The 17,330-nt window shown below is 44.8% G+C and overlaps 1 protein-coding gene across 6 annotated transcripts in view; it reads right to left on the bottom strand.

Moving 5' to 3' along the window:
• Positions 1-17,330, bottom strand: part of Spg11 (SPG11, spatacsin vesicle trafficking associated) — a 65,909-nt gene that overhangs the window by 28,324 nt on the left and 20,255 nt on the right. For all 6 annotated transcript variants that reach the window (XR_374438.4, XR_003951843.1, NM_145531.2 and 3 more), the window contains exons 9-20: positions 16,252-16,407; positions 15,407-15,582; positions 13,741-13,917; positions 12,609-12,680; positions 11,567-11,694; positions 11,116-11,291; positions 10,308-10,518; positions 6,284-6,487; positions 5,014-5,120; positions 3,046-3,191; positions 1,551-1,712; positions 6-72 (exon numbers count right to left, since the gene is read on the bottom strand). Coding sequence is in view for 4 of the 6 variants with exons in the window: in NM_145531.2 (NP_663506.2) it covers positions 6-72; positions 1,551-1,712; positions 3,046-3,191; positions 5,014-5,120; positions 6,284-6,487; positions 10,308-10,518; positions 11,116-11,291; positions 11,567-11,694; positions 12,609-12,680; positions 13,741-13,917; positions 15,407-15,582; positions 16,252-16,407 (1,782 nt within the window). In the remaining 2 variants the exon portion in view is untranslated. The remainder of the gene's footprint in view (positions 1-5; positions 73-1,550; positions 1,713-3,045; positions 3,192-5,013; positions 5,121-6,283; positions 6,488-10,307; positions 10,519-11,115; positions 11,292-11,566; positions 11,695-12,608; positions 12,681-13,740; positions 13,918-15,406; positions 15,583-16,251; positions 16,408-17,330) is intronic.

A 17,330-nucleotide genomic window follows, 5' to 3' on the forward strand; every position in this document is an offset into this window, starting at 1 on the left:
CTTACCTCCTATAGCTAGTGTGTTGGCAGACTGCCAGACGAACAGCCGGCTAGGATCAAAGGGCGGCAAGGACTGAAAAAGAGAAAACGGAAATCAGACTCCAAACCTTATTGACCCTAAAACAAATAAGCAATTAATAAACAGGCAGACCTCCAGGGGTGACTCACTGCTTACAACTTCAGTAGAATGTTTGCCAGCATACACAAGACCTATTTTGATCCCCAGAACCAAATACAATGAAATGTTCTTGCTCTAAGCATAAATTCTTTGAACATAGCCCCCTCTTGCTCCCAAAAAAGAAGAGAACACGAGACAGCTCCAAAGGACCATCACTCAAGGTTGACCTCTGCCCTCCATATACACTGGCTCACGTGTGCACCTGCACACCCATGCAGAGATAGCCACATGAACACAAACATGTGCACACAGAGCCACCTGTGCACAGCATGATGCTATGTGCCCATAGGCCCAGCATTCAGGAGGCTGAGGGTCACTTGAGCACAGGACATTAAGAGGTCAGTCTGGAACACAGCAAGACACTGCTTTAAAATAAACAAACAGCCAGGTGTGATGCACACCGGTCATCTCAGCACTGAGTCAGAAGAAGAAGGACCAGGAGTTCAAAGCCATCCTAGACTACATAGTGAGTTTGAGGGCTATGTAAAACAAAACAAAATACAATTATTTAAGTCATGTTGAAAAGAGAATAAAGAATGACAGGAATCGGCTTAATGTTTGAACTTGATTCAAATGTTATACAAGCAAGGGACTGTCTACACCTTTGATTCCAGCACTTGAGGCATTGAGACAGCAGCATCACTATGTTGAGCCAGATCTAGACTAAGCACTATCACACTGAAGCATCACTCAGATGCTGTGCACGGAGCTAGTCTGCATGGCGGAGACCGGGACACCAGAATGTGAAGCCAGCAAGAGGCTGTCTTCTTCAGGAATTCTTCTTTTAAGATTTTGAGCATATGAATATTGTGCCTGCATGTATGTCTGTGCACCACTTGTGTGTCTAGAATCTGTGGAGGCCAGAAAGAGGGCAGCAGATCCCCTGAATTTGGAGTTACAGGTGGTTGTAAGCTGCCATGTGGGTGCTAGGAATGAAACCCAGGTTCTCTGGAAGAGCAGTCAGTGCTCTTAACCACTAAACCATAGCCCCACTCTTTGGGAAAGAAATTCTTTATAGAAAACTGACCTCGAGAGCACACTGAGTGGTGTGACAGACTTGTCCTCTAGCATGGGCTGCTAATTTATGGCACTGCAGAAACAAGCAGTCCTGGCTCATCTGTGAACCAGGCTTTCAAGCAGATGCTTCTAATCTAGACCCTGAAGAGGCTTCAGGGGGGGGTCTGGAAATCCCTCTGAAATAGAAGCAAACCCACAGGTTTTCAGGTAATCCCCCTGGGCATAGGTGCACAGCTCCATTCTTCTTTGCCACAAGTCCTTATTCTGTGTTCACTGTTTAAAGGAGATAGGGTTTTCTGATCTCTTCCCAAAGCCTTGGCTGGTACACATAAGCAGCAGCTCTCTAAATGCAGTACCTGGATGAGGTGGTAGAGTGTAATATCAGAGGGCAGAATACTAGGAGCAGTGTACTGTGGGAAGAGCGCAGCTTTGAGCTTTGGGTAAGGTGTTAAAGCCACCTTCAGTAGCTGGGGGTCCACTTTCTTCAAACAGTTCTCGCTGTCTTCATTCTGAATGACCTACGCAAGAAGACACATGACAGCTGAGGAAGGATGTTTGGATAGTACATACCTCGGTCTAAAAACCAGTCACTTCAGAAGATGCCTCTGAAGCAGCACTGGTAAAGCCGTCCCCTGCTCCAGCATGGAATGGCTGCCTGCCTCTGGACTACATGTCTGACACCAAATCTCAGCTTCCTGCAGGCTCAGGAAGAGAGCTAGATGTGTTGTTTTTAAGTCCTATGCCATTTGAAAACAAGCTATCACTAGTATAATGCTTGCAATATTTATATTTCACATTCGTTAATATCATAAGAACACCCCACCCCACCCCACCCCACCCGACGTCTATTACATTATCATGATGGTGCATGCATAAAATCCCAGTACTTGGGAGCTGAGCCAGAACAATCACTAAGAATGTATGACCAGCATGGGTTACACAGGGAGTTTACAGGCCAGCTCGGACTATACAGTGAACCTGCCTCAAAAACAAAACAAAACAGCCAAGTGTAATGGTGCATGCCTTTAATCCCAACATGCTGGAGGAAGAGGTAGGCTGATTTCTGTTTGAGGCCAGCCTGGTCTGCATATGGAATTTTAGGGCAGCCAGAGTTGTATAGTGAGACCCTATCTCAAAAAAAAAAAACAAATTTAAAAACTAATAAATAAGTAAATATTATTTGTATAAATAAATATAAAAATAAAAAAAAACAAACAAACAAATAAATAAAACTGTCAATCAGTAAGTGCAGATAGATGATTCCCAGCTCGTCCTTCTGACCTGCAGTCGGCTATGGCTAGTCTCTGACAAGTGACTGAAAGCAGGAACAAGGAGCTTGGTCCTGGGACTACACTGTAGCAATCTAAGGGTAATTACCACCAGGAAGAAACTCCTGAGGAAGAGATGTTAGCAGTGTTTTCCCTGTATCCAGTCACTGTATCTTCAGAAAGCAGAAGAGCGCACCCCATGTGGTCCCTCCAAGGAGTTTATAGGGGAAGCTAAAAGTCATGCTTTAAAGTAAACTTTCTAAAAGGGTAAATAGCTAAGATGTAGCACAAGCCACAGATCTAAAATACATTTACTCCCAGAAGTAACCAGATCCTGATTCTATCCTGGAGTTATAGACAATAAATACATCAAAGGGACAAAGACTCTGTGGCCATGCACTAATTCGTTTTTGGCTCAGGATAAGCAATTGTGAAATTGACTTGTTTCATGCTCACCGATCTAACAGGATGCTTGATATCAGTCACACTTTAGCACCAACTGAGATTTACACAATCCAGATTCTCTGTGCTGAGTTTAAAACCAACCCTATTTCTCCACAATCATTTCAAGTGTTGCCCGTACCTGGCTGACACCCCCTGGAGCATACATGGTGGTAGCAAGGGCCAGGAGGGTGTGTCCTTCCAACAGCATACTGCTCACACTGGCCTGATTGGTGGGAATCAAAATCTGAGCATTTGCAAGGCTAGCCTGAAAGATGAGTTTGGGATCTGAAAGTAAAAGGGATAATCACTAAATAAAGAGACATGCAATTCTGAGAAAGAGAGTTTTAAGTCTATCCACAGTAAGAAGGCTTCCTAAGTTGGAAAGTATCTAAAAGACATGGTGTGTATGTGTGTGTTGGGGTGGGGGATTCACCTTCATAAAAATAAAGATTTCAAACAAAGAAAATGTAAAGGTAAGAAAGAATCAGGAGAAAAAAATTCAACAAGTGACGCTCTAAAGAAATCCTATCCTGCAGGCAAAAGGAAAAGTCGGATGCCTTGGTCAACTGGAGCAGCAGTGATTTAACAAAACAAAACAACAGCAAAAATCCAGTGTCACTGTTTTTTGGTCATCGTGAATAAGACACAGGGCAAAGTACAACCTCACAGAACAGCAATGTGGCCGGACAGTAAAAGCCTTCAACAGCCTTTGAGTAGTAATTTTATATGCAGAAACCTGTATGTACTAAAGAGTTTATCTGAAACAAAGGCATCAGGTTTATGTTAAGATATATTCAAGACTGTTATTTATAATAAGAAAAGATGCAAAGACAAGTTCATTGTCCAAAAATGAGAGCACAGTAAGTTAAGTGGGGCCTGTTTACTAAGTGAAATCTTGTGCCAATGTTGAAATAATCACTGTGTCTAAGGATGCAGGGGAAGTCTCATTACACAAAGGCAGTTACAAAACACAGATGTTTTCTGTACTCCTACACAGAGCAGGAGATAAGGCTACCTGCCGGATAACAGCGTAAGAGTAGTTAGAAAGAGAAAGAAGAAAGAAACTGAAGGAAACATGACTGGGTTACCTACAGCCACTTGTGGGCAGTCTTTTTCCCGTAAGCCCAGGCTAGACCTATGCTGGTGTTACCTAGCTGAGAGTTGCAGGTAGCTTCCTTCTTTTTGTTTGAGATAGGGTCTCACTACACAGCCCTACAGGAATAGAACGAATGCACTGTAGATCAAGCTGGCCTTGAACTCACAGAGATCTGCTTGCATCTGCCTCCCATGTGCAAGGATTAAAGGTGTGTGCCACCACCCACAACCACAGCAAAAGCAGGCACTGTGTAAAAGACTGGTTGTTAATGAGCTGCTTGATGCAGGGCTTGTCCCGCACCTTCGCCCAGAATCTGGGGAACACAGTAGCTGGGGTGCATGAGGGTAAAAGGCATTGCTGGCTGCTCCCAGCCCAGGCAGCTGCTGTAGCAGCTCCAGGACGTAGCAGTTTCTTCTCCTTCTAATCTGAGACTGAAGGATTTATGAGTTTCTAGAAGTCACCGTCAGGTAGGAGAGAACCAACTCTAGAAAGCTGTCTTCTGACCTCCACATACGGAAAGCCTGCGGCATATGTACTTAGCATGTGAGAGGCCCGAGCACTGCAAAAGGATGAATGGAAGAAAAAAGGAAGAAGGAAGAAAAGGAGAGAAAGAAGTCTAAAACAAAGGAGGGAAGAAGAGAAGGAAGGAGGAAGAAGGGTCCTGGCTGGTATCGAGAAGGCAGACAATCCTCGTGAAAACAGGGATGTCAATCTACCACAGCAGGAGCTGGACCTGTGACAGCTGCTGGAATTACAGAGTGAAGAGTGCAGCCCAAGGCGGAAGTGAAGGAGACTTAACAATGGAAGCTCTTGGCTCCAATTCTGAATTTCTTGGCAGGCCAGAGGCTAACATTTCTTGGTTTTCTCTTTCATTAGTAAAATTGAGCCAGGATCACAGTCAGATACTTGACGAAGCCAAAGGATTTACTTAAAGAGCTCCCAAGCTAAATACCATTCAACATTCACTGTTTACCTAGAGAAAGTTTGTGTATTTAATACTGAGCAGAATACCTGTCAAGTTACTGGAGACTTGCCGACATTGAACCAAAAATTCAAGCCAAGGGTGAGCTTCATGTAGTTCTTTCTTTTCCAAAAAAGGACAATTTCCAGGACTAAGTCTATATTTAAAAACAAACAAACACACACCTTTGGATCATCACATGGGGCACAACTGTTTTGAGCACATTTGCTCACATGATAGCTGACTCCAGAAAAAAAGCTCTCAGTGTAGGACGCTAAGGTAGCATCTGCATCCCAGGCCAGCCTGGGCTACACAGCAAACCCTGTTTCACAAAACCTGAAAATTAGCTGGGTCTGTACCTCAGTAGTAGAGCACTTGCCTGGAGTGACAAGGCCTTAGGTTGGATCCAGTAACACAAAAACAAAACAATAAACAAAAAACCCCACAAAATCCAGCACCTGTACTCTCAGTGCTCAGGAAACTAAGGCAGGAGGATTGCTGTAACTTTCACCCTGTAAGTCCACCCTGAACTACAGAGTAAGACAAAAACCTGCCATTCTCCACCATGAGTTCTCTCTCTCTCTCTCTGTATTATATATATATATTAAAAACCCACATCTAATGCTGCTAATACTGATTCAATAACAATTAGCAATGGCCACAGACAAAATTCTACATGTTGGTATTGGGTGGACATATGTATGAAATTCTCAACTCTCTGTCCTTTAAGCTCTTTAAAAGAAACATGCTCTCCATTCTTTTTGTTCCCGTGCAATGCTGGTGAATGAAGCCACGGGCTTGCACATGATAGACAAGGGCTCTGCCACTGGCAGCCATCCCCAGACACATTATTTATTCTAACCTCTAGTAACTGCAAAGGCTAATAAATGCTACATGAAATAATTATCAACAAAGCCCGCAGCTGTCCTTAGTTGAACATCACCCTGTGACAACAGATATGCCGGGTGTTCGAGCGGGGAAACCACTTTAAAAGGATCAGTTTCTCAGTCCTTAGTGCTTTCTCAAAGCAGTTCAGGGGGCACACATGGCAGCTGATGCCTTTACTACCAGAATTTAGGAGGCAAAGGTAGGCCTCTGTGACGTTTGGCCAACTCTGTCTACACAGTGAGTTCCAGAGCTACATGGTGAGACCTTGTCTTTAAAGCAAGCAAGCGCACAGCAGTTCCTGTCGGCAGGCACATGGCACACACCTGCAATCCCAGCCCTGAAGCAACAGAATGGGGGCCAAGAGGTCACACTCATTTTAAGACCCTGTTTTAAGCCCCCACTGGCCCCTCAAACCCAGCTCTCAGTACTCACTTGTAATAGTCAAGATAGGTGTAGAGAAGATGCTGTAGGCCGTGCTCTAAACAGTAGAGGATGAACCGGGAATGAAAGTCACACCCTGCACGGGATTTGTAGCTCTGCACGGGGAGGCTGTCCTGCATTACGCCCCCAATCCGGCTCAGCCTCAGGAGGAGACGTTCAAAGTCTTCCAGCTCAGATGCAAGAAAAATGCCACTTCTGTGGGGCAGGTTTGAGAGATGAGAAATTGAAGAAGTGTGAGGTTCAAATCAGACACACTTGCACAAATCTGCTAAGAAGCCACAGCCCTTAAACACACCACTACTAAACAAGACAGAAACCTGCACTTAGAATATCACTTTTTAGATATTTACTTCTGAACACGTCATAACTGTCAAACAGAAAGAGCATGAAAAACACACAGAGACTTAAAAGAAACACTGCATGAGGGCCCGAGAGATGGCCTGGTGGTTAAAGCATAGCTGCTCTTCAGGAGGACTTGGGTTCAATTCCTAGCACCCACATGGTGGCTCATAACCATCTGTAACTCCAGTTCCAGAGGCTCTGATGCCGCTTCTAGATGCCAGGGCAGCAGAAACACATGTACTATACACATATACATGCAGGCAGAACACTCATGTACAGGAAATACAAATAAATTAATCTTTTTAAAACCTACAGATGTTTTGGAAATACATACAGCATGTAAACGGCAGGCTGAGTCTAGACGATTGTGTTTGGAAACTACTGGTGCATTCCTTCCCACTGTGTGCTCTACAGCAACCCCTACCTGCCTGGCTACCTGCCTGGCGTTTGTGGGAACTATTTCACTTCATTCATAGTTTTATAACTACAATCAACCTCAAATAATACGTGGTTTGATTTTGTCTACTTTGAACTTTATACTAAAAACCTCGAAGGACTGAGAATGTATGCTATTCTCTCTTTTCTTTACTTGACATTGGTCACTCAACCATGGTGACACCACAGTAATATCCTTTATGCCATATTTTGTTGGATCTTTGTGGGTCATTTCAGCTGTTCCTAGATTTTAGAAAAATAAATTCACAATTCCATGATTACAAATGAGAAAGAACTGGGTGGTGGTGGTGCATGCCTTTAATCTCAGCACGCCAGAGGCAGAGACAGGTGGATCTCTGTGAGTTCAAGGCCAACCTGGTCTACAGAGTGAGTTTCAAGACAGCCAGGGCTACACAGAGAAACCCTGTCTCAAAAAACCAAACAAATAAAAAAGTGAGAAAGAAATCTTTTCCTATGTTTCCTGGCCGTGTTTATCAAAGAGTTCCTATTGCTGGGATGAAACACCATTATCAAAGCAAGTTGGGAAGGAAAGTTGATTGGTTTACACTTTCACATCTTAATCCATCACTGGGGGAAGTCAGGCAGAGAAAGCCATTAGAAGCAAGCCAATAAGCAGCACTCCTCCATGGCCATGCCTGCCTCCAGGTTCCTGCCCTGTTTGACTTCCTGTCCTGACTTCTTTTGATGATGCTGTGGTGTGTAAGCCAAATAAATCCTTTCTTCCTCAACTTTCTTTTTAGTCATGGTGCTTCATCGCAGCAACAGAAATCCTAAGACAAATGACTATAGCTTGTGTATTGCTGACATAGAACTAGCCAGCACACTGGCCATTTGTGCTTCCTCTATGGTGAAATATGCACGAATTGGTTCTAGTGTCCCATCTCCTCAGACCTAACCTCTCATCTTCCCCTTGCTGTGTTTCTGGATGCCTATCTGTCTGGTTGTGATTCGCCCAGTCAGGAGAGAAGAGCTGGAGGGGTCAGAGATACTGGCTGGCCGACACCTCCCACTAAGGATCCTGCCAAACAATTCTCTTGGTTCCAGTAACTCCTTCCCTGCAGCCTGAGACATCTGGAAAGCAAGCCTCCATGGTCCTCCGAGACCTTGGAGCTACAGCTTCTTCCAAGTTCTTATGCGTGCACATCTGACATTTAGGTTTCACCTCTACCCAGAAATATTCAATGCACAGGGTTACTTCTGCCCAGGTATCTGCTCACCTGCTCATTTATCATTAAGTAAAAAGACCACGTCCTCACGCTCTGTGGGACCACTCTTGCTGGATACAGACACACCACACATGTCCAGGTCTATTTCTGCTCCTGCTCGTCTGTCTTTCCTACCGTCTGGGTCACTGCAGCTTTACAGTAAGCCTTGCTGTCTCTACAGCAAGTTTTTCCCATGGATTCATGACTCACATTTTCATGCAAGCATTTAAAATCAGATTGTTCTAATCCATACAGAAACACAAACCAAGACCTGCTGGGATCGTTACTAAGGCCACACAGTGCCCAAAGAATACTTCAAGAGGGACTGGCCACTGGCTTTTCTTGTTCCAAATCTAACGAGAATGCTTGTATTTTTGTCATCATTTGTATAATGTTGGCCAGAATAATTATTTTTAGATCTCAATGATTTTTCATGCTTAGATTGTCAATTTTTATGAATCTAATAGAATGTATGATTTTCCCTTTAATATATTTACATAATAGAAAAATATTTATAAAATAGATATCATGATCTTCTCTCTCTCTCTCTCTCTCTCTCTCTCTCTCTCTCTCTCTCTCTCTGTGGTTGATTAGCTGAGTTTTGTTTTGTTTTGTTTTTCAAGACAGGGTCTCTCTACATAGCCCCGGCTCTGTCTTGGAACTCACTATGTAACCCAAGCTGGCCTCAAACTCAGAGATCTGCCTGCCTCTGCCTCCAGAGTGATGGATTAAAGGTGTACGCCACTGTGCTCAGCATGAATTAATTTCTCAAATTACATTAAACCAGATAAATTAGTTTTTTTATTAGATATTTTCTTTATTTACATTTCATCCTGGTTTCCCCTCTGAAAACCCCCTATCCCTTCTCCCTTCCCCCTGCTCACCAACCCACCCACTTCTGCTTCTTGGCCTTGGCATTCCCCTATACTGGGGCATAGAACCTTCACAGGACCAAGGGCCTCTCCTTCCACTGATGAGATAAATTAGTTTTTGTTTTTTTTGGTTTTTCGAGACAGGGTTTCTCTATATAGCCTTGGCTGTCCTGGAACTGACTTTCTAGACCAGGCTGGCCTCAAACTCAGAAATCCACCTGCCTCTGCCTCCCGAGTGCTGGGATTAAAGGCGTGTGCCACCACGTCCGGCTGATAAATTAGTTTTTAAACAACCAAATACTAAGGCAAATATTTTGATTAGACAAATTCTACACTATCTTATTTTTAGTAAGTAAGAAGAACACTAACTTTCTGTGAGAAGAACAGAGACCAGAGAAGCAGATGTTAACGGGCCCGTAAGAGAGGCTTAGGCAACATTCTTCCCTCCCCTGCCTCTGGCTCTGCAAGCTGTGAGGCCAGCAGAGCATACACACACCAGCACGTACAGACAGAGTAAGAGTGGAGGACACATGCTAATGTGCACACCTAACTTTCTTCATAAAACTACTCAGCTACTGCTGGCCCACACAATAGGCAAGTTCACACAGTTAGATCTCGTAGGGTTATTTGTAGAAATGAGGCACTCTAGCTCATTCCCACTGACTTCTGTAGGCCAAGGCCGGCACAGCACAGTGTGGTGTCTGACTGCACAAGAAGAGTGCAGACAGCTATAGGACACCTGATCTTGGGGTAACTAAGTCTCGCCTCTAGCCACTTGCTCCTTAAACTTCTGACAGTTCTACATCAGAGGACACCACAGGCCAAACAAAACAACAGAAGGCATGAGAAGTTGCAAGGAGAGCCTCCATCTGCAATTTGAGACTCTGTTCACCACCCCCATGGCATTAAAAACAGATGATTTCAAACAACAGCTTAGAACAATACCCTTTGTTCTAATGTCCTTATGTCGGAGCAACACTGCACTGAACTGGTGGCCGTTTAGAGGGACAAACACAGTGTCCCATGACACTGAACACAGCTGGGGCCTGCAGGCCACAGGTAAGCAGGCTCCCTTCACAGACAGGTCCTGATTCCCTTCCTTCTGGTCTCCCACCTGTTCTGATCCCGCAGCTACAGTACCTGGCCAGCTTGTCTAAAATCTCATTCCTCATGTGACTGTGGCAGCAAGTGCCCTGCTCAATGATGTCAGCACTCAGAGGGGGCCACTTGCTCTGCTGAGGTGACTCGGTTTCCTGGGTCTGAAATTCTTCCATCCACAAGCTGATGCTTGAGCAGTCATGGCGAGCCGTGAGGTGTCTCCACAGGGCTTCCGGGGAGCGCGCTTTGTATTCTACATGAAGAACAAAACACCTTTTAAACCAGCAGTGAAGTATGCTTACTGGCTACTTGTGCTCATATCATGTGTGATTTATTCAGGCCCTCTACTTTTTAGTTTTCTTAGTTTGCTTTGTTCATTTTATAATCACTACTAGAGACAGGAAGAGCGATGTTAGAATGAAGTAAGCATGGGGAGTTGTCATCTCTCTTCCTGACACAGAAGAGCTTAGGCTGCGACAGTGAATGCTACAGGATTCATCACTGCTCAGCCCATCAACTAAGTGCCAGAGGCCCGCATGCTACTAATCCCCACTTTATATATGAAACTCAGAAATTGTGTGGAAAAACACAGTCACTGCAGAGCTGGAATAACAACTTTTAGCTTTGACAATATCCATTCCTTTAACCCTGTGACTTTTTTTTTTCCAGCACCACACTGTAAATCCACTACATTTTATAAGCAAGAGGCCTTAATGCAATGACTGGATTTTAAACAAACTGAACCTGCCCCCAAAAGGATCCTAAAGAGGAGACCCCCAAATACTAAAACATTAGTGCCTAACTTAACCCCCATTTAATGCGCTCATATTTCCGGCCTTTTTATACTTGCCTTCTGGACTTAGTCTGCGGAGAAGGATACATTCCTGTGTTTGGAGATCCCACCGGTGAGCCCAATTCAATGCAATTCTATGGTCCTGTTTGTGAAACTCATCTTTTTTATCATATTTGAGGAATGTGTCCAAGACAGATTTGTGTTTGAAACAGTCCTGTTCCTTTATCCAATACCTAAAACAGTGACATTATAGATTATACACACACACACACACACACACACACATATATATTTTTTTTAATTTTGAAGGAAAAAGCCATTTCTTTCTGCCTGCTGGAGGTAGAGTATAACTCTGATTACAAGTGCTGAAGTGACGAGGAGTTTCTGACGCCCTTCTTTAACATGCAGCCTTTACCTTCCTGCACACTGGATGCTCAGCTCCAGTTACTACAAATGGAGCATTACCCATGATCCTCTCCATTATCACCCGAGGGACTGATGAGCCTACCTGGGGAAAGCCTGCGTCTGTGCATTTTCCTGGAAGTGTCCAGAATAAAGTGCTTCAAGTTGATGAACAAAGTCTACAGTTCTTCTTTCTTTTTCAGAAAAACATTCCTTTTCTTTTAAAATTTCAACCTTGAATAAAAGCAATTAAAGCAATGACCACACAAAAATCAAGAACACTTGTGAAACAAAATGCGTTGGATTAAGTGCCAGTTAATAACTGTATTGTGGGAGAGAGAACGTAGTTCCCTAGTACAGTGTTCGTTCAGCTTCATGTCCTGAGCTTGATCTAGAGCACCACAGAGAAAGTCAGGGGAAGGAAGGACAAGGGAGAGGACAAGAGGAGGGGAGGGGAAAGGAGAAAGAAAAGGAAAACAGGGAGGGGAGGGGAGCTGTGTTCTGCACTACAGTGTTTTATTCTATTAGTGAGAGGACAGTTTTCTGGAGTTGCTTTCTCTCCCTCCTCCATGTGGGTCCCAGGGATGGAAGTGAGGCTGAGAGGCTTGCAGTAGGAGCCTTTACCTGCCGAGCCACCTTTCCAATCTTACAATCTGCACCTTTACATTAATATACAGTCACATAAGTCTTCCTTTGTCATAATGTCAAGTGCCAAAGTAATCACAGTCATTAAAAAAGGACTGTGCCAGATACGGTGATGTGGTAATCCCAGCACCTGGCACGCAGATCTCTGTGAACTGGAGGCCAGCCTGGTCTACGTAGTGAGTTCCAGGACAGCTAGGGTTCTGTTACACAGAGAAACCCTGTCTCAAAAAAACCAAACCAACCAACCAAACAAACAAATAAGGATTGTCAAGTTTATTTATGTTTTTCCTAGAAAATAAAATTATTCATTTTAAAGTTTAAAAAAATTACTAAAGTGATCCAATAACAATATAAGCCATAACCAGGCAGGCTTCTAATTCCAGAAAGCTGAGACGCCAGGGTCAGGAGTGGGGAGGCCAGCTTGGACTACATACCAAGAGTATGAGTGGAATTCCATTTTTACAATGAAAAATGGAAGCTACATGAGGGTCCCCTTGACTTACCAAAAAGTCCCGTATATTTTTATCAGTTGTATAAAAGCATATCTTAAGCAACTCATCTTCCACACTGAAGCCCTAAAATAAATGAAAAATTAAGAAAACAACTTTGTAATGAACCTATTTGAACATAAATATGCTAGTCGCGAAAATGCTCTACTGCAGACAAGTGTCCTGCTAGAACTGCACACCTCTTCTGTTCTTGGGAATCTTTTCTTCATCAGTTATATGTATTGATTGCTTGTCCCCAAAGCCCTGATTACTTTTCCGGAGCAAAGGCAACACACAGAACAATTTAAGCTAATGCCAGGCAACCAGAGCCCAAGATGACAACAAATTGCTATGGTGGTTTACTAGAAAATAAAGGTTGGGCTGGAGAGATGGCTCAATGGTTAAGAGCACTGACTGTTCTTCCAGAGGTCCTGAGTTCAATTCCCAGCAACCACATGGTGGCTCACAACCATCTGTAATGGGATCCTCTGCACTTTCAGAGTTACCAGGGTAAGACTCCAGCCATACGGATGGACGAGAGCCAGCGCTTAGCTCAACCCAGGAGCCCTGCTTCTAGATGTCCCTTCTCAAGTGAGCAAAACCAGGGAGCATGGAGCCCTAGGCCATGGAGGGATAATCCACCAGAAAGTTCAAACAGTGATGTAAGAGTCCCCTGAAGAATACAGAATGTCCTCCAGCAAAACTGAGGCCCTTATGTGAAGTCTTCTATAAAACGGAAGCCCTACATGAGAAGTCTTCTATGAAACGGAAGCCCTACGTGTGAAGTCTTCTACGAAACGGAAGCCCTGTGTGTGAAGTCTTCTACGAAACAGAAGCCCTGTGTGTGAAATCTATGGAAAGCACTGTCTCTGGGGTGTGGTGATGCATGTGTATAGTTTAAGCACTTGAGAGGCTGAGGCAGAAAAACAGTGAGTTCAAGGCCAGCCTGGCCTACCCAGTAAGACCATGTGTAAAAACAAACAAAGACAAGAGATGCCAGGTATGCTGGCTCATGCCTGTAATCCCAACACACTGAAGCTGAGGCAGGAGGATCACAAATGAATCTAAGGCCGACCTGAGCTATAGGTGAGTTCTAGGTCATCCTGGCCTACAGAGCCTCAGAGGCAAACAGATTGTCACCACTCACCATGTTCCTCAGGAGCCTCGAGGCCTCCTCCACGTTGTTCTTTTTTAAACTGTCAAATGCCAGATCTAGGCCGATCCTAACCAGTTCCTCCAGTCGTTGAGCGGAATGACCACTAATCCTAAAGAAAGTTTGTGCCTCTGGTATTCTGTTATTTAAAATGGCATCAGCAATAACTTCCTAGGAAAAAGAAGAAAAACCTAAGTTTAAGTTCCTTTTCATTTTATTATGCTGATTATCAATACAGGCTGTACACATGCATTAGACAGCCACTAAGGGGTCTCTGATTGAAAATCTACTTCTACGAGCTGACTGGAACAGATGGTGAGCAGCTTAGGCCCTCACAACCATGGGACACCCAGAGAAAGCATGGTTACAGCCCTTAGGGATGGGGGCTGTGTCCACAGCTACAGGAGGCAGGGGGAACGCATCAGAATAAGGAGGGCCACAGAGGGGTGAGGGCTCGAGGCTCGAGGCATGGGACTTCTTAGAGATAACTGATCAGAAGACAGGGATTCCAAAAGGAGGGAACACTGAGTGCAGAGATGCGGAATGGAACATCCCAGGGCGAGCCTTCAGAGACTCCACACAACTCACTATAACAAAGAAAGCACCGGCGAGAAAAGCTGATTCCGTCAAGAGGCTGTGCATTCTATCCTGAAGCTCACACACTTTAGGAAGCATGGAAAGGGCTGGAATAACTGAAGGTCAAGGCAATGAGGTGTGGAGGGCATGTGGGGAGGGGGAGGGGAAGGGGGGAACCAGTGATGTTGAGAAAGAAGGACTGAGGACTGCTGGTAGCGTTCTAGAAATTGTAAAGGGAGGAACGCAGGAAGAGGCCTGTAAGACAGAAAGCAGCCAAAACTTAGCAAGAAAAGTAAGCCTCTGGGCAGAGCTGAGTAAGCGCCAGGAAAGGCAGCCGCCAGCGCATCCCTGCCTCCTGCCCCACACAGCAGTCACAGACACAGGCAAATCTGTGTTCGCTGTACTCGGTGAAGGCACCAAGGGATTGGCTTTGCCTCTACAACACCACAGTTCATATAGGGAGAAGGACTCTCCTGGTCCCCAAGACATACAGATAGCAGCATATTTTAAATGAAATATGCTCTTTTCTGTGAAAAGAGAAGCGATAGGTGGACACAGGGAGGATTTAAATGGCAAACATGTTCATTAGATTTTATAATGACTAGGACTGGTGATGGTGTCATAGAAGATCCCTGAGACCTGACTGCCAGAAGTAACTGTTTATCCAGAAGTCAAAAAAAAAAAAAAAAAAAAAAGCATGAGGCCAAAGTGCCCTGGAGGGGATAGGGCAGAGGCAGGCCTACCTACGATGACCATGGCAGTGGGGTATCCGAGGTGGGAGGACCTAGGATACAAGGAAAGCTAGAAAGAGAGACCTATCTCCCAAATACATGAAAAATAAAACAAAGTTCCAGGCCACCAAGGCAGGACTGCTGGGAGAGGCTGGTCCTGTGGCAGATGGGTCATTACATCGGCAGGATCTAGTTATAGAGATCTGAAGCCAGGCCCAAGAGCTCACATTAGTAGAACCTGAGACCCTGGCCAAAGACTCTACACCGGTGTGCAGACTCTGAATCCCATTTCTTAGGTCTTTTCTTCGGCTCCCTGAATCTGGGAGAGATCTGACGCATACGTGCTCACTCACCTCAAAGCTGAGTTCCTCCCAAACCCGGTCCTCCTTCACTGTGACGACACCTTCATTTACATCAGATTCATCTATGGCATCTCCTGGTTTCCAAGGAAACTTTATCATAAAAGTCCGAAGCTCATTGATGTAGCTGGTCAAAATGGCCACTCCTTTCTGAAAATGCTCATCTAGCTCTGTGAAAACCATCAGTGTGTCAGTGTGCATGTGCATGCACGTATGTGTGCATGTGTGTATGTGTGGCAGGAGTATGAATATGTGTTTTCATGTGCATGCACGTATGTGTGCATGCATGTGTAAACAGGAATGGAAAGAAAAAGGAAGGAGAACATATCATGACTTGTTGAAACAAATTCTAGAAATTGTCAAATTTCAAAACAAGTATTTTCAAATGATAACCCTTCCCTTCCTACAAGCAACTGTGTTTAGCATAGTCCTCTTCATTCTCCCTCCGCACCTTATCCCTAGATCTTTCTGCCTGTGCCCCTAGAGTCAGACCATCTCCCTCACTCAGCTTTCTTTGCAGCAGTGTGTCCTGCCAGCTCTGCATCTATTTCTCTTCTGACCAATGACATGCCTCATCCTCACTGCTCTGACCAATGGCATCCACAGCCCTCACTGCTCTGACCAATGGGATCCACAGCCCTCACTGCTCTGACCAATGGCATGCCTCATCCTCACTGCTCTGACTAGTGGCATGCACGGCCCTCACTGCTCTCACCAGTGGCATGCACGGCCCTCACTGCTCTCACCAGTGGCATGCACGGCCCTCACTGCTCTCACCAGTGGCATGCACGGCCCTCACTGCTCTCACCAGTGGCATGCACAGCCCTCACTGTTCTTACCTTCAGTGTGAACACAAAGCTCCCTTATCTGTTTGTTAAGGAAGGACAGTGTGAGGTGAAGCAGCTGCTCAGCAAAGTGTTTGCTTTGGGTTTCCGAGTCACTTTCTCTAATTGCTGAGCATAGTAAATCCAGGGCTGGGCTCATCTCTTCTACCTCTGAGAACGAAGGAAGAAATTAACAAGGGAACACCAGACTGTCTCCCCGACATGACACATCCAAAATGTTAGTGGCAGTATTCTGAAATATAAACAGGCCTAATGTACTTCCCAAGCTTGCACGCCTTTATGAAGGCTATTACTTGCGAACCTCAATGGCTACACTCACAAGTAAACATTTACTGGAATTTCTGCCACTATTTTGCACTTGGTGCTTTATGAGCTCATTTTTTTCTCTTTTCAACAACCCAATACATGTTTACTCCCTTTCCATAGATGAGAGGAGACTGAGGTTCAGAGAAAGTCACTTACCCAAGCTAATTTTGAAAGTATATAAAATGGCAGAGCCAACATTCGAACTTAAGCCTGGGTGAGTCCAAAGCCGCTCCAACAGGCATGCTGGCCAGGTGTGTAACATGCCCTGCATTGCCTCTGAACTTGAGGGCTCATGGGGCAACTCCTGCTGATCTCAGCACCCACCCAGCTTTGCATTTGCATATGGGAAAGAACTATGGGAAACGTGGGTCTGGGGCAGTAAGGGAGGCTTATTCCCACACAGCTTCTCTCAGATCCACTTCTACTTTTGAATAAAAGCAGTGCAGGTAGAAGAGAGAGAGTTGGGAAAAGCTATCAAACAGTACAAGTGGATGTGGCCAAACAACTGCGTGTGGAGCACCTTTCAACACCACAAATCAAGGCTTTTCCGATGAATCACACTTTGTGTGTGTGTGTGTTTGTTTGAGACAGGGTTTCTCTGAATAGCCCAGGCTGTCCTGGAACTCACTCTGTAGACCAGACTGACCTCAGACTCAAGAAATTCACCTGCCTCTGCCTCCCAAATGCTGGGATTAAAGGCGTGTGCCACCACTGCCCAGCTAAACTATATATATTTTTAGATTGAGAAGTATTAAAAACAAATCTAA

This window comes from Mus musculus, chromosome 2 (assembly GCF_000001635.26).
Source record: "Mus musculus strain C57BL/6J chromosome 2, GRCm38.p6 C57BL/6J".
NCBI lineage: Eukaryota > Metazoa > Chordata > Mammalia > Rodentia > Muridae > Mus > Mus musculus.